Below are 23125 nucleotides of genomic sequence, written 5' to 3'. Positions count from 1 at the left end.
TAATCCATTAAAAATATCACTCTTTGAAGTAATTATGTTTCAGCTAAGTTCAGTGGAGTCCTGTGGCAATGGGTCCAGTGGAAGTGGTACTTGCAATGAAGAAGACTTATTAAAAGGTGTAAAAGAGGGGAAGTTCATCTCCCCTCAGACTGAGTACTACACAGAGACGGACAAAATGCACATCCTCTTTTCCGCCCCCACTGGGAGAAGAAAAAAAAAAAAAAACCTCACCAGCGATTTTAGAAAACACTATGGTCAAGCTGCCAGAGACCTCGTATATCCAGATCCTTTTAGGATTTGATGTTTACTTGGGTGAACTGCATTTTAACTAACAGTGCTGACAGCCTGTGCAGCAGCACAGAAGAAACAGAATCCAAGGACAATTTTTTATTTTTTATTTACATCGTTTCACAGGAAAACAACTGAACCATAAGTGGAAAAGTACCACTAAAAGCTTTCAGTCGAACCCAGCCACTGAGCAGATGTACAACCCCCTTGCTCTAACCATCATCTGTTGCCTTTATTTATAACCCAAACAGTTTCCCACTCCAGGATGAAAGTGGTCTGTCTCCTACTGAATAGCACACAGCAGCAACAGCAGCAGCAACAACAGACATTAAAGAGCATTTGTGAATACAGAGGGTCCAGGGACACGAACAAAAGAATAAGCTGAGCAGAGAGCAGTATAACATCAGTATCAGATTAAGGCTGTGCAAACAAGGAGGTGATTGGCTGACTCAGCAGCAGACACTAGATAGGTAGAAACCCCAAGAGACTAAGAAAGCAGAGACATAACCAAACCAGCAACGGGGGCGGCTCTCAGTACAGTTGAAATGTGAAGAACATACATGATGTAGAGTCTTTGGTCATTACACTTGACACAATGCACTACAAAAGAGTTGGCTTCCCCGTCATTAATACTAATTGCGTGTCCAGACTTTGCAAAGGGATTTTTTTTCCCAACAACCACATCTACAGCATATTAGCAGAGAAAAGTTGTCTGAGTGTCTAAGAGAGCTGCCAAATCCCCATCGAGCTGGGCTTTGGACATGCTTTGGGTTAGCCGACGATACCTCCCTACATCCACCAGGGGGCTCAACCTCATCCTACTCCTCTCCACGTCCCGCTGAAACACCTCCCTACACCTCTGGAGCTCCTTCACAGAACCTGGCTCGGTGGTCTCCTCGTGTCCAAGGCTCTTCCTCTCCTCCTCCTCTTCTTCTTCTTCACAAAGTAGCGGTGACACACACTCTATGAGTGACACCATCTCTTTCTCCAGTGCCAAAGAAAATATTTGAGTTGCACCCTGTCCTTTTGTACCTTTGACAGGTTGGATGGCACTGGACGCAGGGAGGTAAGCCAAGAGAGAGTCCAGAAACTGGAGCGCCTGTAACTGGCTGCAAAGGACCAACAGAGCCACAATATGCATGTTATTATATAATATGTGTTGTAATAAATTATTTATGTCTTTATATAATTTCTGTCAGCTGCTTCACACCCATCTACCTGTTCAGAGTTTATTTGCAGAATTTGTCATTTTAAGCGCTCTGCTGGCCAGAGAATACTAATCACTTTGATATTCAGTGGAATATCACACGGGTATGCTTCCTAGTCAACTTCAAAAGACTTGTCAACTTTGAATCCATTAATATAAATTGAGCAGTGACCACGTCTACTACCTTCCTTGGTTCTTTACAATTAAATAGAATAATTCAAGAGAGTCCCTGGTAGTAGTGTCTGAACCAGTACACAGAGCAGTTTACAAAAGGAAAAGAAAATCTCTCTATTAGACAAAGTAGTCTGTTTTTCCGACTTTTAAGTGACAAATCAAATAAGCAGCAAATTTAAATTTTAAAACAGGACATGGATTCAATATCTTTGTTAGACCTCAAGGAGACACACAATGCATTTTGGTACAGGTAAGAACACTTCATGTAAACAGAAAACTTTGTTTACAAGAAAATTCAATGGGGCACCTTTAACTTGAAGACCTACAACTCTGAAGCAGTGATACAGCCATGTTACTGCTATCTGTAATTAAAAATGATTTACCTGGAGTGGACAGACAGTTCACCCTGGAAAGGGGTTATCTGATGCCAGTGCAGCAACATGAGAGCAGATGGTCCTGAAGAATTCAACAGCAGATACTGAGGGCTCACTTCTATTCTCTTCCAGCCCACTCTTTTCTGAATCCAGCTATCTATATCACCTAAGCTGTGCTCAGGAGAGTCTATGTGGAAGACCCAGCGATCCAGCACCGCCATCAGACTCAGGAAGTCCTCTTTAACCTCGTCTGTGCAAAAAAAAGAGACAATAGTGAACAGCCATCTGTCAAAATGTAGATCTTAAGTCATAGGCATTCAAGATTTTACCTGTTTTGAGATCTGGGTTTTTTCAACAGTCGGGTTTGGAAATCACTGTGGACGTCTAAAGCAAATTGACCACAATGCAGAACAACCGGTGTTGGGTTGCTCACAAGGGCAAAAGCATCTTGTCTCTGGACGTAATGGAGCATGACATGGCACTTGACACAGCCAGAGTTCAACAGAGGTGTCAGCCTGGTCACAGCAGTCACAGCCAGTCTGCATGTGTTGAGATCATTGGGTCTGCCGGCATTGTGCTGCTTGCTTCTCTTGGCTGCGGGCTCTGAGAACATGTATGCAGAGGAGGAGGATGATGATGATGAGGAGCAGGGTGCAGGGAGCCAGAACACTTGGCTCTGGGTCTGGATGACTGCAGGCGTTGAGCTCTGACCCGTCTCTGTCAGGATGGATAAGCTCACACTGGCCACTGGTCTGGAGCAAAAATAACACATCACCAACAATCAGATATCACATGGACAGTAGGTAATCACATAAAAAACAAATGTGTGTGTGTGTCTGTATGTGTGACTGCTTGTAAACTGATTAACAACACCAATATATCCAGGTGGTGAAATCAAAACAGCAATATATGGCCTCTTGAGGAAATCATGCCAGAAGTTGTTTTGCTCCACATGTTCTCAAATAAAAAATAAAAAAAACAAGAACAGGTGGATTGGGGAATCTTAAAGCTTAGTTATTAAATACTTGTTGCTGCATCGGCCTTGGAGAAATCCATGTAATGTTGGGGGCAATCAAAGAGGCAAAAAAACATCCTTACTCAGTAAGACCTATTTGTTCACAGAGATTACGAGACTAAGATTTATCATGCAAAAAAAACTGAAGACAAGTAGAAATTGAACATTATAGATGTGATTTACTCAACATGATTCGTTCACCTCACCAAATGGCACCATAATGTTTTAGTTCTGACAAATATAATTAGGCAGCAATGATACGGTCCGACAGCTGGACGGTAGTACTTCTCACTTGAAGTGCCATATTAATATTGCCTGTATCATTACCATGCACACATGGATCCGCTCAACCAGATGAGCTCATTATGACCTACAAGACATCAAATGGATGAGCATTATAAGAAGAATCACTACTATGTGTAATAATGTAATAATGTCACGTTCAATGGGCCATATTTACGAAGGCTGATGCCTTGGTCCTTAAAGCTCACACATTCTTCACACAGACAAACATTCACAATCCACTTCAATTAAAAAACAAATCATGTTTACACTGAGCTGTCAGTAGTTAGTATCACTCCCACAACCATTCGCTCCTCAGTGATGCGATGCCACAGCTTGTCAATTTGAGGTTTTGAAGACACTGCTGGCATGTCTTGTGTCTTGTCATCCAAGGCCTCGTCCTTTGACTCATCATCACAGTCCCACAGAGCAATAAGGCCTTCCTGGACAGGAAGTGCAAAGACTATAATCAGCAGTGACAAGTGTTGACAGCATTGACAGCAATAGCAATTTAACAGAAATTTTAATTTGCCCACTGGGTACACATGTAGTGGAATAAAAAATAAATACTATTTAAAAACAAAGAGCGTCACAGTTTCTGTCAAAATACAGTAAAATTATTCTTAGCATTTGAAATTTGCTTTTCAAAAGTTAGTTTTGAGCCACATACACCATTTATTGCGGGTATTTTTTGCATCAGCAAGGCCACCAGTTAGATGGGTTGGGGCTTCCAAGTTAAGTCGTGTGCCAACAGCACAAAGAAATTATAGCAACAGCAACAAAAGCATTTAAATATAAAAAAAAGCATTTATTTATTTAAATATAAAAGGACACTGAGTTACAAAGTAGAAGACAACAAAACATTTGTGGCATTTCTTTTCATTTCCTGCATTTGCTTCCTCAATGCCTGTGGCAGTTTTAGGAATGCCGACTGTGTCAGGCTCATGTGAGGTGTCATTTCAATATGACAACTTATCAACATGAGTGACAAGTGCTCAAGCAAAGCCTTACCAACTGAGGGGAAGGAGGACAGGACTAACAGTAATATTCCTAACTCCTTTAAGGTAATACGGTAACACAACAGGCAGCGCTTTGCAGAAAGTCACAGTGGTATCGTTCTGTGCATGTACTCTACCTGCTCAGGCTGGGTGAGAATAGTTTGACTTTCTGAGACCACATCGGAAAGAGCTCGGACCGACTGCTGTAGAACTCTGTCCTTCACTCTCACCTCTCTTTGAAGCTCCTGAAGCACGGTCAATCCACTCTAAATAACGGATTGCATTTGATTGAGTGTATATATTATAGATTCATCAAACATTGAAAAAGTTTTTTCAATCATTAATTATGCAGCATAATAGGGTGATATGGATTAAATTAAATCATCACAGTATTAATACAATGTTTTACTGACAACTACAGTGTATACACATCACTACATGGCACATGTACCGTATGTAGAACTACATGTTAAACAAAAACATTAATAACATCATTTTGTTAATTTTTGCTTTTGCATTATTCATTTATGTTTTGTAAAACATACAATGTGATAATAACATCAGGATACAACTGATTATGCTAATAGTGAATTTTTGTCCAGCCAAAAGATTAGTGCTGCCAATACAGTAGTAGTTTATAAATGCTCACCTGTAGTCTGGACTCTAAAGCCCGAAGAGTGAGGAGATCGTTCTCTGGTGAGGGAGGCGGCGTCTTTGAGGCTTCACTGTCCTGACCATGCTGAAATAGGTAGTTAAAATGAGTCATGTTCATGATCACCTTCAGATGTTCACTTTATCAAGAGAAATATATGGAGTATTGCACACGCAAAGTAAAACGTATGCCTTACAGAATATGAAATACCACAGAGATCAGTGAGGAGAAATGTATCCAAAGGCTGATCTGTTATGCCTTGATCCTTAAAAAACAACAGCATTTGGTCTGTTCCACATCCCAGGAAGTCATCCACGTGGACAGAATTGACACTTGACCAGTGGGAGGCTATCTGGGGAAGAGAGTTTATAAAAGACAGCTTACAAAAACCTGTAAACTGAAAGTAAAAAAAAAATACAGATATTGAAATAAAGGTTTACCTGAAAAGTCTCCTTCCACACAGCACATACATGGCCCTCGTGAAAAGATATGACAAACAAGCGGCCATTTCTACCTGTGTTGACAACCTGAATATTTTCAGGTTGTTCAAAGGGGAGCTGACATACGTCTTTCACAATGCCATTCGCAAAATAAACGAGTTGCTGATTCGAAGTTGCTGCAATCACAGCAGATTTCAGCACGTCATCCACTTTTTCAGCTGACAGCACCAAGATGCACCGTGTGACGCAAATGTAGGGATGAGGCAAAATCATAGTGCCGTCAAACACCTGTCCACTCTCAACAAAATAGCCCAAGGTTTGGCTTGTGGACGGAGTGCACTGATCTGAAAGGTTGTGCAGCCCAAGGACAAATACATGTTCTTTGTGGAGGGGAAGTTCTCCAATAACACTGTGGGACACCTGAATGGGTATCTGTCTCACCTCTCCTGCCTGCAGAGATGCATAGAATACATTACCAGTATGGCTCCACAATACTGTGGGGCCATGGAGAATATACACAGTCTCCCTCATTAATTGATAAGGGAGTTTAAACTCAATGCAGGGCTCCAGGCGGTTCGAGCTGCTCAGTGTGAGTAGACTATACTGGAAGCTTTCCCCTTTCTCACTCTTCTTTGTCACTAAAATACACGCTGTGGTGACTCTCTTCTGAACATTAATGGCACATTTACATTTCACAATATCCACATGCGCGGATCTTTTCCTGCTGATGATAGCTGCTCCATCAGCTGCCTTCAGGAACGTGTTGTCTTCCCGTTCAAATCCGAGGCTGGAGAATATTAACTCGCTTCGATCGCAGTCATTTGTGGCTGAAGCTCGTTTAAAGTTAAATATGATTATCTTTCCACATAGCGAAAGCCGATTAAATCTCTCCATTATGCAAAAGTGAAGCTTCGGGGGCCTACCAGGTTCGATCCCTCCTTATTAACAGCTTGAGTCAACGTTATTGCTAAATTTGGAGCTGTCACTTTCACGACAGAAGTCTCACCAAGGTGTACATATGGACGACTAAGGGTAGACAGAGAAATGTAGCAGTATTCAACCAACGTAGCGACTGCGAGCGACTGCTCGAAGCGGCCATATGTCAATAGAATCGGCGCGCCAACTGAAATTGAACGCTTCCTGTCAGTCCAAGTGCATTGTGGGTAAGAGTTGTAAACAGAGATGACGAGGTTATGCCTTAGTAGTAATACTTAATAGAACCTCTTTGATTTTACCGTTAAGCTAAAGTCTGTATTGAAAAGAATCAGCTGTATGAATGATTAGATAAACGCTTTTCTTGTGACCTTGTTCAACACTCCCTCTGCTCTTTCAGTTCAAACAACACAGCGGAGCGGAGAGGTGTGGCCACGGCTGAAGCCAAAATGGCGACGACAGGACCTCAGTTTCACACTTCGCACTGATTCACTCACTTAAGCACCTTAGCTAGCTGACTAGCTAGCTCAACAAGGAACTACCACTACACAGAGACGGGAAACCCGGGGACAGTTAAATATGGCTGAACTTGAGCAGCAAGAAGGAGAACAGGTATCGTTAACTACCGTTAGAACACATTTTAAAGCAATTGTACAAATGAATGTGTTGAAACCAAAGACGTGTCTAACATTAACGAACTCTGTTTTAACAGGACATTGAGAAGAAAATTGAGGAGACGAGACAGAGATTCAAGAATGAGTTCCTCCAAGGTAACTAACAGTTATTATGAATAAGCTGACATTAACTTGCTCCTTGCCCAGTCACTTGCTTTTGCATTAATATGGGGTTATTGTCAGCTTCCTTCCTCCTCAAATATTGTAGGTTAACTGTACACAAGTTAGCTGTTGCTCTACTTTGACATGTTGATAACACCATGACCTAAATGCTCAGAGCCCAGATAAGCTCCAACGGTAGCTATTTATTGCCACATGCAGCTGGTAGTTTTGACTAAGGTATAACGTTATGACCTTCAGGTAAACTTTATATGAGCTCACAGCACATTTTTGTAATGAATTGTTTTAACAGCATTTGAAGTCAGTCAGTGTGGTTGAAAGTGAAACCTTGTGCTTGACGTCTTGGTATTTGTCATGTGATTGAGCCTTTGTTTTATGTTTACAGATTCAATAGATAAATATGACTCCAGAGATGTGGAAAGGCTTGAAAAAGATGCTGCTATGGTGGAGGGCTACCTCCAATGGAGACTTTATGTTATAGATGATGCCTTGAAAATGATTGATGAAAGTCTTCAGTGGAGAAAGGAATATGGTCTGAATGGTAAGAAATCATGCTAAATAGTTTGTAATATGATATGCGCAATTTCACCTAAAAGTAGGGCTGGGCATGAATTTTGTTATCAGTGCCAATCTGATACCGGAGTTTTAAAATCAATACCAAACTTTTAGTTTTCTTCCATTTCTTACTTTGACAATATTTTGCATGTTTCTCTAAAACAAATCCTTTTTTTAATTTAAAACAAAATCTCAAATGTTAAATGTTGTCAAAAGAGAAACAGTTGTCCATTAACTTTGCCAACATAAAGTAGGCTAAAATTGTCAATAATTTGGTTTTAAAATCGGGAACTACATGATCAGAATAAACAAGATTATGACCAGTCCTTAAATGCCAGCTTTCAGTAAATTACAGTTTTTGATAGCTGGTGCTACAGGCAAAGTAGTCCATACCAAAATAATCTTTTAAAGTATCCAGTCCTATCTAAAAGTTGACATTGGCATATTTAGATGTTAAAGCTTGTGACACAGATCAGTGGTTGTCTATGTTCTGCTCTTGGTTGAATCCAGACAGAGTGTCATTGTGTGTTAAACACCCGTATAGCCATGCATAGGCCGCCCCCGAGCACAATCCCCATTCTTTCTGTTTTCTGAGGAATTTCTCAGTTGTTGTTTGTTAGTCTTTAATTCAGCAAATTGAATTTGTCAAGCAGTTGTTTTTAGGAAATTTGATTTATTCAAGTCATTAGTATCCAGGGGCCTCATGAGCCATATCACCAAGGCCAAATGTTAGTTCTTTTATGTATCTCTTGAAAAGGGTTAATGAGGAGTATGTTATTTTCTGTCAACTCAAGCAGTTTAAGGTTATAGGGAAGCTGGGATGCTCAACAGATTATATGGCAGGTATGACAGGTTCTATAAAACTATTATATAATGGTAAGGGAGAAACGTCCTCCAGAAAGGAAAGTACATCTGTCCACTTCTGGTTCACCTACATGAATGTTTAATATACAGTTGCTGTACATGAATTTCAGTTATATTTTGTGCTTGTGATGATTTATCTCCAGGAATAGAACAAGATGGCTTTAAGTATACCCGGACATGATGGAAATCATAAAATAAAGTGTCATATTAAAATATTTTGCGCTCTTTTAAGTAGTTAAATAAAAAATTCAAATAGTCTGAAAATATGTACAAACCTTACAAGCAACCTTAGCCCTTTGTCTACAGTGCCATGTTCTGTATAGCTAAAACCTTATTGATAACAACAGTAACGTGTCTATCTGTGTGTTTCAGATCTCACTGAGAGCTCCATTCCCAAATGGATGTTTGAGACTGGTGCTCTCTACCTCCACGGCTATGACAAAGAGGGCAACAAGCTCTGTATGTACATGTTCTTATACAGACCTACTTACAGTAAACTCTTATGTTATAAACTTACAATTTAGCCTTTCTTTATTTGTCAGACACAATATCTGTTCAATTGAAACTGTGTACCCATCACTGAAAAGCTACACAAATGCAAAACTGCAAAAACCTTAATTAATAATTTTGAATATCTGTTTACTGTATTTAGTCTGGTTCAAAGTAAAGCTACACGTCAAGGATGCAAAAACAATCACAGACAAGAAGAAGTATGTTGCCTTCTGGCTGGAGCGGTATGCGAAGAAAGAACCTGGGATGCCACTCACTGTTGTGTTTGACATGACAGAGTCTGGCCTCAGTAATATCGTAAGTCCATGATGATTGTGTTTCAAACTAGGTTTTTGTAATTTTATCAGTAACTTATTTTTGTTTTCTTTGTCCTGCTCTTTAATTTTGCTTCTTTTTTGGAAGTACAGTAATAGCCAAATCTCCAAGACAAAACGTGTATCGTTTTTTTACTCCGACTCTGCTAAATAAGCTTTACTTTTATGTTAGAAAAATACCATTTCCTTTCTGTGACTGTCATTGAAATACTGTTTGAATATCCTATTTTTTTCTTGCTGTTTTGAGCTCTGGTTTGCAGGAACTGATGCTCTTTAATGGTCTTACACTTCAGAGATTAAAGTAACCTTCAAATCCTATTGGTCAATTCAAGTGGACCGTCTAATCCGTAGACTCGCTGTGTCGCAGGCGTTAGCTGCTTGATGGAGCTCTCTGTCAGCAAGTGTATTTCATTGGCTGTGCTCTCTGATGGAGAAATAGCTCAATTTAATACAAATAAACCTGCACAAGCAGGGAAAAAAGGATAAATATCTATGCAACCCAAATATGAAATGAGTAGATTATTTTTTCATTTTTGAAAGCATCCTTGTTGAACCACAGTATGAGCTAGAGCAAGGGTAGCCAGTATGATCTCATTAAGGCTCGGGAGTGAGTCTCCTGCATAGCAATGAGGCTTCCAGCCAATTATGGAGCTCAGCCAGGGTATAGGGGCTGTATCTATTGACATATTGGCTGTTTGTCTGATGATTAACATAAAATAGTAAGATGAGCATTCATCATATTCCCCAAAAAACTAATTTTAAGTGTGACAGAACATTACACCTGGATAGACGTTTTCTAGATGAGACTTACATTATAGAATGTATTTAATTTACTGTGAGCTCTCTTTTATGCTTGTTTTTAAGAAGATTGGCTCCTTGAAGTGATACAATTTGTTAGATCTAGGTATAGTAATGCAATCAAATGGTAACAAAACAGCATAACAACAAGTTATATAATTATCTATTTTACAAATGGTTCATAACAAAGTAAAAGTTTAAAATTGTTAAAAAATGTAAAGAAACATCCTCTAGTCTTTCTATGGGAGGAATTGAGCAGGTCATCAGAGGAGCTTGTAATTCATTTAAATTTTCTGTTAAGTGGGTCACTTCAGATCTAGAGGCGGTTATAAGTGAACAAACATTCTCCCTATTGAAAATTCATAAAGCCTCTTTTATAGTTAAAGCCCTGTATGTGGTTTCACTTTTGAAATCTTTGTTTTTTTCCACTTTGTGTTTCAGGACATGGAGTTTGTGAAGTACGTTATTAATTGCTTCAAAGTATATTATCCCAAGTTTTTATGTAAGTAACAAAAGTTGTTATAAAAGCACAACAAATATGCATCCACATTCACTAGATTCTCACATTGATAGATTACAGCTACTTTCAAGTCAAACCTGGGAATGTTTAAACATGATTCTAATGGACAAGCCCTTCCTTTTCTATCATTTCAGCCAAAATGATCATTGTGGATATGCCTTGGATCATGAATGGTGAGAATGAATCTGCCTTCTCTTAGCAGTCCCTACAAACTTTTACGTCAATCATAATTTATCTAATGATGTCTGTGAAAAGGCTTCCTTTCTCCCTTTTCACCAGCCCCTGTTCCCAGTGATACTGTTTTGTGTCTGCTTAATCCTTAATTTCAGTGTAATGTTGTAGGTTATTGTTTTAGTTTATTTGTTACTTTATTATTTGACATAGGCCTGTTCAGTAGGTTTTATGGGTTCATAGTGTTTTGCTATGGTTCTGCCTGTGATGTGGGGGGTAGATCAGCTGCTCACTAGCTTAATTGAGGAGAGTGCATGCAGGTTTGCCTCATTAGGTCCTTTCTGTAGGGAGGGGCTGGGCAATCCTGAAGTGTAGAACAATAGGTAAAACTGTTTTTTCAGCAATTGACATTTTGATATTCTGTTGGTGCTTGTGGTTGTGTAATATATGTCATTGTAGGAAAAGCACAGGTGTATTCAAAACCATTAATGATGGCTGCCATTCCACTTAGGAGAGGCCCTGGTATTGTGCATGCTGACTCACTGAAATAACTTACTGGGGCACTTGATGGAATTGAGCCATCGTTAAGGTTATCAAATTCAGCTGTGCTTTTCCTACTATGACAAGTCAAAAAATGTCTTCTGTGAAAAAAGTCCATTGGGTGAGGCTGGGTTAAAAGGGTTTGAGGAGAAGGGGAGCGTGAGAGAAGGAATGGGCAGCTTGCAGAGAGGTTGCGGTTTTCATTTGTTTAAGAGTATTTTGCCCTAAAGTGAAAAAAATGTTTTATTTCGGTTTGAGTATGTTTTGGTGTTGGTTTGTTAATAAATACACAAATTGTGCACTTTAAAAGCCTCCTCTCCAGTCTTCAATCCTGACACTGACACATTGAGCATAATGTCTCTATTTCAGCTGCCTGGAAGATTGTGAGGTCGTGGTTGGGTCCTGAGGCAATCAGCAAGCTCAAGTTTGCATCCAAATCTGAGGTCCAGGGATTCATAGGCCCCGAGTACCTGCCCCCTCACATGGGTGGAACGGTATGTTGTCATGTCTTTCTGTATGTGTTATATTAGACATTTCTAAATAGCCTTACATGCTGCATTAATTAATGTCCATCACACAGTTAGAAAAGATGCAGTGGTTACTAGAACTGGTCTATATTGTAATGATTGTTTGATGCACAATTATGTTGTGAAAGCTTTAATCATATTAAACAAATTGTTAATATAAAACATTTTTAGAATGTTTATTTTGAGTTGTTTGTGCCACACTATCTGTAATATTGTTTATGTATTATTGATAAAGTACATGTTTATATTGTTGTAGACCCTACATAGATCCATACTCTGAAATACATGTTATTAGGTTTGTCAGGTCACAACTGTGCAGTCGACAAAAATAATGAAATCTAACTTCAGTAAATGATAAACCTCAGTTTGATTATCAACATAATTTCCCTTCATTTATCAAATACATTCAGTATGACCACATTGACTTCATTTGACAATGTACACACTTTAAAAACCATGCGTGTAGTGATAACTTATTTGACTACATTCCAGGACCCTTTCAAGTATAGCTACCCGCCTCTTCCTGATGACGACTTCCAAACACCCATCTGTGAAAACGGACCAATTGTTAGCGAGGACGAGACTGAGAGCAAAGCGGGTGAAATGGAGGGCAAAGATGCCCTCGAGTCCAGCTTCAACTCTGAGGTTGCAGTAAAGCCAAAAAAGGTACATTTTCTTTCAAGTTTATATCTAGTTATTCTCGGTCCTTTCAGAATGTAGAAGTTTCAAAAAACATCTTCACCCTTCTATACCGTTTAATAGACCTTTTTCATAGCAGACATGTCATAGTAGGAAAAGCACAGGTGTATTCAAAACCATTAATGATGGCTGCATTCCACTTAGGAAAGGCCCTGGTATTGTGCATGCTGACTTACTGAAATAACTTACTGGGACACTTGATGGAACTGAGCCATCATTAAGGTTATCAATTTCAGCTGTGCTTTTCCTACTATGACAAGTCCAAATGTCTGCTGTGAAAAAGTTCCATTTGGCTACATTATAAGTCAAGACTGTTCCTTGTGTTTTAAGTCTTCATTTTGGCAGGACACAATTTGAATGAGGAAGTGGTTATATTTTAATACAATTGTTAAAATGAATGACTTAAATTTAGCTGAAACTGATAGTTACCACGACTAGTGTTTCTGTTATCAGTGAAGCTGTTCTCATGAGTCATGATAAATGCTGATTCTGGCATTTTAGGCAGTGGTGTTGAATCTCTTTATAGGTGTGACATTTTGCTACTAGTCCAATTAGTTTCCTCCTGTTTCTTTCACTCATTTTCTATAAATTGAGCCTGAGATTACAGCATGTAATCAGGCCGCTCTGTGGAGACAACTGTGAATTAAGTGGCAAGTAATGCCCTGATTTGGAAGATGTTAAGCTCTTGCTGATTGTCTCCGTGAAGGTGACTCCTAATGTGTCTGGCTGCAATTAAATCCTGCCAACAAAGCCCATGCATCACAGCCAGCGCTCCGCTTCTTTCATCCTCTCCGCCCCTCATATGGTCCACTGAGGTTGTCAAGTCAGCTACTTAAGCTCTTCCCTGCTGTAGCTTGATTCCTGTTCTCACCATACAGCAGCACGCAGCCTTGCAGTGTAGCACCGTCACTGAGACGCCCCACAGGCTTATCTTGAATATGTCTGCAGCCACTGTCAACCACTCTTATACACCACATTTCACCCACTTTACTGCAGCTAATAATTACATATTCTACTCACTGGACAATCCAATGCATGGAAATAGATAGAGGGCATTAAGGGTGTCCTCTCAGGATATGCTCAACATCAGGAAATGCCTTTTGAAGACTTGTTGGACATTTACATTATATTGGTGGATGTTTTTAACCATGGTTATTTATTGTTTATGCGTTTAGTGTTGCAGCTTTTATTTACAGATATTTTGCAGTTTTTCTGTCATAGTTGGGTAGAAGCAGATTTGTGGTTAATCGACATTTGATGTGAGGAGTAGGATATAACTGCTGTAATAGCAGCTCACTACCTCATATAGGACACAAACTGTATCTGCTGGAGAGGTGCTGCGTCATCCAAAGCTACTCCCCATGAGCCTCCTAAGCCACAACAATGCTCCCATTGTTAATAAATACCACATTGGTCATGCACAATAGTTTTAGATTTGCAAAGCAGAGATATGCAAATCGGTCAATTATTGGCCATAACAATCTACAAGTTTGAAGTTTAATATAAATTACCTTACCCTCACATGTTTCCGGTGCGAGCGACATTAACGTGCCCTGCATAACCCCAGAGAAAAGGAGCCTAGCTCCCATGTTAAAGTATTCGTCTCAAGATACTAAACCCGTTAACTGTATTTTAACAAACCCTACAGTCCTCCAAGCTGTCAGACTAGATATCAAAACCTTTAAGTCAGCTCTGTGGGAAAGGGTAAGAATTCTTTAGGCTAGCCTGAGAAACCATTCTGTAGTGACACTGCACAGACAGTGAGTATATTATAAGTGTTTGAATATGCCTGACTGCAATCAAATGGTCTAAAGGGGTCGATAAGAATGTTCAAGTTGAGAGAACAATAGTTCAACAGTTTTTCTTTGTATTACGATTTTTAAAATGAATGTAAATAGTTATTCCTGTAACTTCTAATACTGCCAGGTTACATATTGCATACTAAATATACATAAGGCCACTAGCACACTAACTTCCTTACACACCCATAGTTTTGTATACATTATACTGTTGGATGTTTACCAAAAATAGTTTATCTAAAACAAACAATACAAAGAAAGGTATGGTTAAGTGTTTGAAGTGAGAGGAGAGTGGTGATGAGAGGTTAATATGAGAGCTTAAGGGAAATTTGTAGGGCTGTAACGATGCACCAAACCTTCGGTGCGTATCACAATTTTTTAACCAACGATTCGATACAAACCTTGATTTTTTTTTTTTTTTGGGGGGTGGAGGAGAATTATACTCAGTAAATGATAGATAGATATATTTCTGCCACATGGCATCGTTTTGTCATTGATTACATGCCACACAGTAATACAACTGAGACCTTATTGATTTTAATATTGATCGATCAACACCAAAGATTCTTTTGTACCTTTAACATGTTTCCAAAATCGTTTCAGTGGTTCATTAACTTGTTCGAATGAGACATAAGAATAGTGGTAATGTAATTATTAGCGTTACCACTGTTGACTTTATTTCTGGTGTGCGGTGTTATGACTAAACCCGTAGCACTGTGTTAACATACCAACCTGTCAGCTCTTCAGGCCCGTCTGAACGCATTCCACAGTACTGCCTCTTATCAATCTTGTCTAAATAAACAGACTCCCCCTCTCAACTACCACCACCCATCGCAACCTGAATTCTTCTGGATTCCAGGCAGCACTGTGCTGATAACTTGCTGGCTTCAGGAAGCTAATTGCCTTTTTCTCTGTTTTGAAACAAGGGCTGGATGTGGTAAGGCAGTGTAGGATCACACCCACACAAGAAGCCCAGAGTCCTGAAGATTTCTACCAGCTGGAAAGGCAGGTGTACTCACATAACTGAATTATTGTGAGTGCACCTCCCTCACAATCGACTGATGTCCTCTCAACCCCTGGACATGTTCATCCCTTGACCTGTCCTGGACCTCACATTTCAATTTGACCCCCAAAATTGCATTGTTTAAAAACCACAACATTTCTGACTTTGTTATGAAGGAAAGTAGGCTAAATGAAGGCTAGCCTACCTTTTGCGCAAAACCATGTAAACACTCAACCAAGGGAGACACTTTCATATTTCACTGTATAATCAGCTCCAAGAAAATTGAAAGTCACTACTCCTCATTAACAATATGACAATATATGTATGATCTAACCTCAGATTAAAACTACTAACACAATTACTGCTATGTTACAGTAGCCCAAGTTAATAACACTCCGCACCAGATCTTAAACCATGCTTGCCTTTTGAAGCAACTTTTTAACAAAAGCCCTGTGTGCCTTGTCCTCTAACATTATCTTTTACCGAGTCTGTGACTCTGGAGAGTGCCAATCATGTAGACAATTGTGTTTTATGCCTTTTTTTAATATGTACTGTATAACCAATAGACACTCCTCATTATTAGCATTTCACTAATCTTTCACTTTAGGATAATGTAAAATCGTAATTGGTTTAATTTGTCTTTGCATTTTGTATCTTACACACAATGTGTCATTGAAATCATGAAGTTCACTAATTTTACATGTCTTTTATGACCCATTTTATTTCTTTTGTACGTGATTATGGTAGAAGTTTTTTTTTTTAAATCAAAATGAATTGCCACTTATTTTGTTCTTTGTAAATCTATAATGGAATATTGTTTCCATGAGCCTAATGAATATGGTCAAAGCTAATTATAACTGTATGACACAACCTATTTCAATTGTTAATAAAAAATTGGAGCATGTTTTACTTTCTTTTTTTTTTTTTTTTTTTTTTTTTTTTTTTTTTTTTCTCTCTACTAAAAGTATTACCTAATTATGTAAGACTTGCTCTTTTAAAATGACGAATAAATAGACATTTCATCAGCAGCTAATTATCTCTTGATGTTTTCATTGTGGCAGTTGCATTACAGTCAGCCATTAAATTAAGATGACTTGTTGTGTTTATCACAGCAAATGACACACTTCCCCTCTTGAGTCACAAATGTTCCCATCACATGCAGAGTCACCTTCCCCCGAATATGTGGTGCCAGCAAAGCATCAATTTCCCCAGCTCACCTACTTCATCCATAGGAAATGTTTCACAATTGCAGTCCTGTCAGCTGTTTTATGGTCATGGTCCCTCTCTGGGTGATTTGGGTCAAGGTTTATGGATATTTTGCTGAAGTGAAAGTATCAATGTGTGAGTGATATGACCTCTGGTCTGATTTAGTTGAACTGAACTAGTTTTGTGCAAGGTTCTTTTTGTTTGTTCAAAAGTCACAAGTTTGAGACTACCAGGAACAAGGGTCAAGCGTCATCATGGGTTTCTCAGTAAAATCTATTTTAATGTTACCCTTCACCTTTATTTTGCAAGAACCATTTATTAATCATTACAGATGACGGTCAAGAGCTTCATTAACTGATAGCTTTCTACGCATCAAGGGCAAGGGTCAAACATTTCATTTTCAGGAAAGAAGCCAGATAAGGGTCACACCATTACATTATCAGTATTGAGTCTCTTTTCTAATTAGGTGCTCTTTGTTGTTTCAGGTAAATTTCCTGGAAGACAGTTTGAGGGCAGAGGACAATGAAAAAGGAGACACTAGCAGCAAGACCAAAGGAGCCAGGAAGCCACCGACCACCTTCAAAGGCCCTCTGCTAGATGTTAGGTAGGTCATCCTGCTCACGCCCTTCCCAGTCTATTCTGCACATTACTTACAGCTGTTTGTGGTTGCATTGCAGTAAGCAGGGAAAAGAAGGGGTTGTCTACACACCTACGTGAGCAAGCTCTCAAAAACTATATTGATGCAATAAAGTGAACAGTTCACAATCAGCAGATGGATTTTTGAAAGTGGTTTAGCTTTGGAAATCATGCTAAAATCTCATATCTACTATCCCTTGGGATCTGACCGGGACCCTCCTTTTCAAGCAGTCTCAGTCTGGTTGTTTAGCACCAGAGTTGGATTGACAGGTTTCACAGCAACCTAAACGAACCCCACTAACCGAATGCAATGGTTTCTTCTAACCGAAACAAACAGGTTAGGTATCTGGTGTCTAGGCATCCGGTCTTGTTGTCCTGGCTGCACCTGTACTCATCTGGGGTTGTATATGCACAGTATCCAGCTTCTCTGTACTGCAATTACAGTTTTCAATTACATTATCATTATTCCATCCCCTGTTAACAATATTTCTGGCTCTCTCCACCCCAAAGCTTGTTCTGGTTTTGTACTGTGGCTGACTGCACACTCATTCCTCTCTGATTAAATGTACATCTAAGTAAATGTACACAGACTTGAACATTATAACCTTCATGCAGGTAAGCTTGTTGCAAGGCTGTTGTATGATACAGCATTAGTTTTAGCTAGGCGTACTGGCAACTGAGCATATGTGAAATGTGGAGCCATATGCAAAAAGACCAATTTTAATTGCTTTGTTGTTGGCAACATATTGACAAAAATGTAAATGTTTTGGCTCAAGTCATTTTTGACATCTTTGTACCTTTTTTTTTTTTTTTTTTTTTTTTTTTTTTTTTTTAATAGCCCAATTGATCTGGTTACATGTGGGCAGGAATTAAGTATGCTACCAGTCAATTGTTCAGTGAGAGAACTGGCCATTGATCAATTAACCTTTACGAGAGGAGCACTCATCACCTCTTGCACGTGTTGTCAAACACCTCCTATTGTTTTAACGGAATTGCAAAGGTGTCTACTTCAAAAGCGGTGTATTGCATAGGAGTAAAGTAATCACACCATGTGGTGGCTGGTTCTTGGGTAAATAAATAATCAACCGTGCATTCACACGTATGATTGATTACTCATTTTCATGAATAGTGTCCAACTATTGAGTTCTGTTTTTACAGAGTAATGGCTTTGATGTAAGGGGTTTGACTGCTCTGGGCTGTGAATTATAGTGATAAACAGATTTAAATGAGCCTTAAATGCAATTATGTTTCTAAGCTGCGTTAGCCTTAACTCCAGGCTGGGGGCTTTAGAAGGGAGTAGGGGGCTTTGATCTTGTGTTTGCCAAAGGTTTCCAGAGCCTGAAGACTCAATCTGAGCGCAAGCACCAGACTTTTCAGCTGTTTTACTGGGGAAAAGAACACACGAAGAAAAATATACCTTTGTTCTTAGCAGTTTTAGTCCATGAAACATAGCAAAGCTGCACCAATGAGAAGCTTTATACATGTGGGGCAAATATTATAATCCATTTGCTAGTTTCTTCGTGACAAAGTTTAAAGTCCTTAATGCAAAAAGTGTTCACTGAGGCTGAATTCATCAAATCACTTACTATTTATAGCCAAGTTAGACTGTTGCGAACTTGCTTAGAGGAAGCATTTAGTGCCAACCACTACGAGTGTCAGAGAGCAATGCAAAGTGCCTCATCCACAGATTTGAAATTAAATAGCCTGTTTTTGCTACAGTATACACATCTGCTCTGTAAAAACTGTTTGACTTTGAGACAAGGCTGGATTATTAACTGGGAAAACATGCTTATCACATACTCCTATTATTGTAAGTTGGTCTGTGCTAATATGATTAATTGCAAAATATGAGACCGTGCACCACAAATGATTAACTGAAATAAGGCCATTAAGGTGGGTTTTTCAATATTGTCAAACCATTGGTGCAAATGAAAAATAACATTACCACAAACAAGCAAATGGGAACTCCTATCTGCAACTAGCAGTTGTATGTGTACTGAAGTGCACAAATAGACACTTTATAGCACAAAATTACTGTATTTAAGGACCCAAGCCTTTGCTTTCCATCCTAATGTAGCTCCTGTCTCACAATGTGTTTTTTCTTTCCCTCCAGCCCCGCAGAGGAACTCCGCTTTGGTTCTGGAGAGACGGAGAGAAAAAGCCTCATTATCCTGAGCAATGTAACCAAAAATCAAGTAGCCTTTAAGGTGAGAGTGAAAGCGCTCACATACATGTGTGCTTGAACCGGTGAGCCAGTATGAGTTGACGGAACAACTTACTCTGCTACAATAAATAAATGCTAAAATTATGATGTGATTAGTAGTTGAAGTCATTTGTTAAGCAAAAATTGCCAAACATTAACTGGTTCCACCTTCTCAAATGTAAGGATTTGCTGCCTTTTTATATATTATTGTAAATTTAAAAAAATGGTTGTAGACTGTTAGTCAGACAAAAGAAACATTTTGAAGATGTCAACATGAGCTATGGGAAATTGTAATGTGTATTTCCCATGTTTTGACATTTCATAGAAATATTATTTATGAAAGGTGCCTCTGGTGTCTCCACAGGTACGGACCACAGCACCTGAGAAATACAGAGTGAAGCCCAGCAGCAGCAGCTGTGACCCAGGAGCTTCAGTAGATATAGTGGTGTCTTTACATGGAGGTACTGCACTTTAGCTCTGCACTCTACCCCACTCACAACAGATGTGTCCAAATGCTGAACTTCAGAATAATCAAATGGTCTGGTCTGGTCTTTTACCTTGCCAAAGTAAAAGCCACTTTTCTTTGCCTGACATGCATATTTCAAAAGTGATAAAAGAATCATCTCCTCAAGACAAACCATCAGACAACTGACAGTGCTGTGCGAGTTAAGACATTTCATGGCCATCAAGCACTGAAATGTCAGCTGTAGGTTATGATGTCCTGCAAAAAAACTCGGAAGAATCAGCGCTATTTCAGGGTTGCTTTTTTATCTAGTTTTTTTTTTTTTTCATTACTGTAAAGTCTAGCACTGACTTTTTTTAACATAGCCCCTTTGTTTCTGTTAGAAAGGCTATGTGGTTTTGTTATGGATTTTAAACAATTTCTTTCACATTTACTGAAAAAAACCTAACCTTCCCATTTCTGTTTTTGTTTTTTTTTTCTCTCCAAATGGTATTGGCTTGTATGTGTTTTTTTTTTTTTTTTGGTTTAATGTTGCCCTGAATGTTTCTGTGCAGGTTCTCAAGCCTCTCCACAGGACAGATTTTTGGTCATGGCTGCCGAGATGGACAATGCTGGATCACAAGAACTTTCACAGTTCTGGAAAGAAGTACCAAAAACAAAGATCATGGAACACAGGTATGCATCTGTGCTCTTTGTTTAGCCATGTCTAAATATGTGAAAGAATTTGTACACTGGTCTGTTGCCACACAGTTGTCATTACAGCCGTGACCGTGGACTGGTAGGCTGCGTGTCACCCTGATGGCCGATGTCCGTTCATTAGATTGTGACTTTCCAACAGATTGCGCTGTCACGTTCTGGAGAGTGTTAAACCACAAACAGTGACTCCTCTCAGAGACAGCCCTGTGGAGACAGGGACCAACGGGCAGCAGGAATTAAACTCTGCGGTGAGTTCTGGTAGAAGAGAAGCCTTGTTACAATACTCCTTATCTTTAAGTCACAATATATTTGTTCATTCAGATACTTTTCACCACAATTATAGATTTTGTAGACTGCCATCACGGTTTTAAAACGCTTTGTTTAAAACATGTAGGCTGAGTATAGGTCTTTTAGGTTGTATCACTATAAATGTCTAGTATAACACAAGTTAACTGGTTTATTACTTAAAGGTTTAGTTTGTTTAAAAGAGTTAGATGAGAAAACCCACATATCTGGGTTAACTATGGCGCTGGAACAGAGAGGCAGCTAAACTAGCTTAGCATAAAGACTGGAAACGGGGGAACCCTTGCCTGGCTCAGTCAATAAAAAAAAAAAAAAATAATAAAAATAAAACTACTTTCCACCACCTCCTAAAGCTTTCTATCTCATTTAATCTGTATGTTCAAGGGACAACGTGTAGCCTCTCTGCTGATATGTAAAATTTAAACCAAACAAATGCATACATTTTTGACAGTGAAGGTAGGCATATTTTTGAAGTTTAGAGAAGGCCAGGCTAGTTTTGCCTTGCTTCCAGTCTTTAAGTTAAGATGAGCTAAGTGCCTCTCTGCGCAAGCTCACACAGACATGATAGTGGTATCAACCTTCTAATCTTCTTTAATTCTTGGCAAGCAACCAAATCTGCATATTTCACACTATTCCTTTAATTTACTGTACTTATCTACCTAATTTGTTATGACTTTTATTACAAGGATATTAGATTGATGAACCAGGTCAGTGATCCAGTTTTTATCTCACCAGCTCATGCGAGTGATGACCTGCAACGCACGAATGGAGCAGAAGCTGAATACGTGTCTGTGGGTGCAGAAGGTCATTATTGGGTTGGTGCTGGTCCTCGTGGTGCTGAACCTTATGTGTCTCCACCTGCTGAGTGCTTCCCAGCAGCCATCCTGACCTGCCACAGCTCCCTCCACCTGCATCTGTCAACTGCAGACAAACTGATGCTTCCAGCAGGGCCACGGTCAACTGGGCTGCTGTCATGGAGGGGAGGCGAACTGACTTTAGGGATATGTGAGTTGTTGTGGAGTTACTATATGAAGAGATTGCACTTTCTCTCTTCAGGCTCTTGAGAGTTAATACAACAGAGACCCTCAACAATGTGACATCAAATCATTAATGTATTTTTTAAGACCAATCGTGAAAAAATGTGTATTTATTGCAAAAGACCCAATACGTAGGAAGAATTAGTTACTTTTGTGATCATAATGTACATTTTTTTTTTTATATATATATATTATATAAATCTACAGAATTTAAAATAAACACTTTTTGTCAACTTCAATCTTGTTGAACTTTTTTTTTTTTTTTTTTTTTTTTTTTTTTTTTCTCTCTCTCCTTGTATAGTCAGGTCAGATAATCTAATAAGAGCATCTACACACCAGCCTTTATCCAGAGATGTAGAGGTTTCGGTCACTCAGTAGTCGTGTCTTGCATAAGTATTCACACTCATTAATAAACCCTCATTAGTACAGCGGCAACTAATTGAAAACATTGCAGTGTATGACCTTACTAAACCTCTCTGCACTCAGACCAAGGAGCCACAGGAGATCTCTGTCTCCACTATCTCCTCTATTTGTTTTTAATTACCCCTACACTGCCAAACTAAAAATACCAAAGCAATTACTGGAGTACAAGGACATGGCACAACCCACTTGTAGCTTAGTGGGAAGCGCTGATATCTATAACAAGATCCAGCTCTGAGCAATCAGGATGTGTGCCGTCGCACTAGGAATGATCACAATTGGGTTATTAGATGTGCTCATAAGGGTTGTCTGGCATCAACACTTGCAGATTGTTCGCAGTAAGTGGTGGCTGCTCGCATGTGAGTAATGATTAGAATGACTCATGCAGTAATGGGTAAACTAATCCTACATTGATTATAAACACTGGGCTGTTTTGGGGAGCCGCAAAATGTTTATTCCCTTAAGATTACATTGCATCGCTTGTTCTGTAACTCGTATGTTAGTGGCAACCCTTCATACGGTTCTTATAAAACCTCTCCATTAATAGTTGTTTGTCAAAGGAATTTGTTTTAAGTGAGCATGTGCGCTGAATGTAAAACTTGCATTATGTATTTCACTTCATCTCAGTAAGAAATGCATTTTGCACTATTTGGGTAGTAAGTGCCTATGCACAAAAAAAAGAAGAAAAAAAAAGCATGGGGGTT

At 39.1% G+C, this 23125-nt stretch overlaps 2 protein-coding genes across 2 annotated transcripts; one reads left to right on the top strand and one right to left on the bottom strand.

Moving 5' to 3' along the window:
* Positions 1–408: 408 nt before the first annotated feature.
* fancb (FA complementation group B) lies at positions 409–6829 on the bottom strand. The gene is made up of 8 exons (XM_028590437.1): positions 5431–6829; positions 5187–5342; positions 4988–5077; positions 4476–4604; positions 3611–3783; positions 2373–2795; positions 2053–2328; positions 409–1397 (listed from the first exon to the last, which is right to left on the bottom strand). The coding sequence occupies exons 1-8, from the start codon at positions 6322–6324 to the stop codon at positions 983–985; spliced, it is 2556 nt and encodes an 851-aa protein (XP_028446238.1). The 5' UTR covers positions 6325–6829; the 3' UTR covers positions 409–982.
* On the top strand, positions 6614–22240 carry mospd2 (motile sperm domain containing 2). The gene is made up of 15 exons (XM_028590762.1): positions 6614–6975; positions 7076–7133; positions 7543–7698; positions 8949–9035; positions 9229–9383; positions 10640–10700; positions 10853–10891; positions 11799–11923; positions 12449–12622; positions 17149–17267; positions 19413–19506; positions 19867–19963; positions 20520–20640; positions 20804–20909; positions 21700–22240. Exons 1-15 carry the CDS (start codon positions 6943–6945, stop codon positions 21850–21852), a joined length of 1578 nt encoding a protein of 525 aa, XP_028446563.1. The 5' UTR covers positions 6614–6942; the 3' UTR covers positions 21853–22240.
* Positions 22241–23125: the final 885 nt, after the last annotated feature.

This window comes from Perca flavescens, chromosome 11, assembly GCF_004354835.1.
Source record: "Perca flavescens isolate YP-PL-M2 chromosome 11, PFLA_1.0, whole genome shotgun sequence".
Taxonomy (NCBI): domain Eukaryota; kingdom Metazoa; phylum Chordata; class Actinopteri; order Perciformes; family Percidae; genus Perca; species Perca flavescens.
The sequence above is the reverse complement of the archived record's forward strand: the minus strand, read 5'-3'. Positions and strand labels throughout refer to the sequence as shown.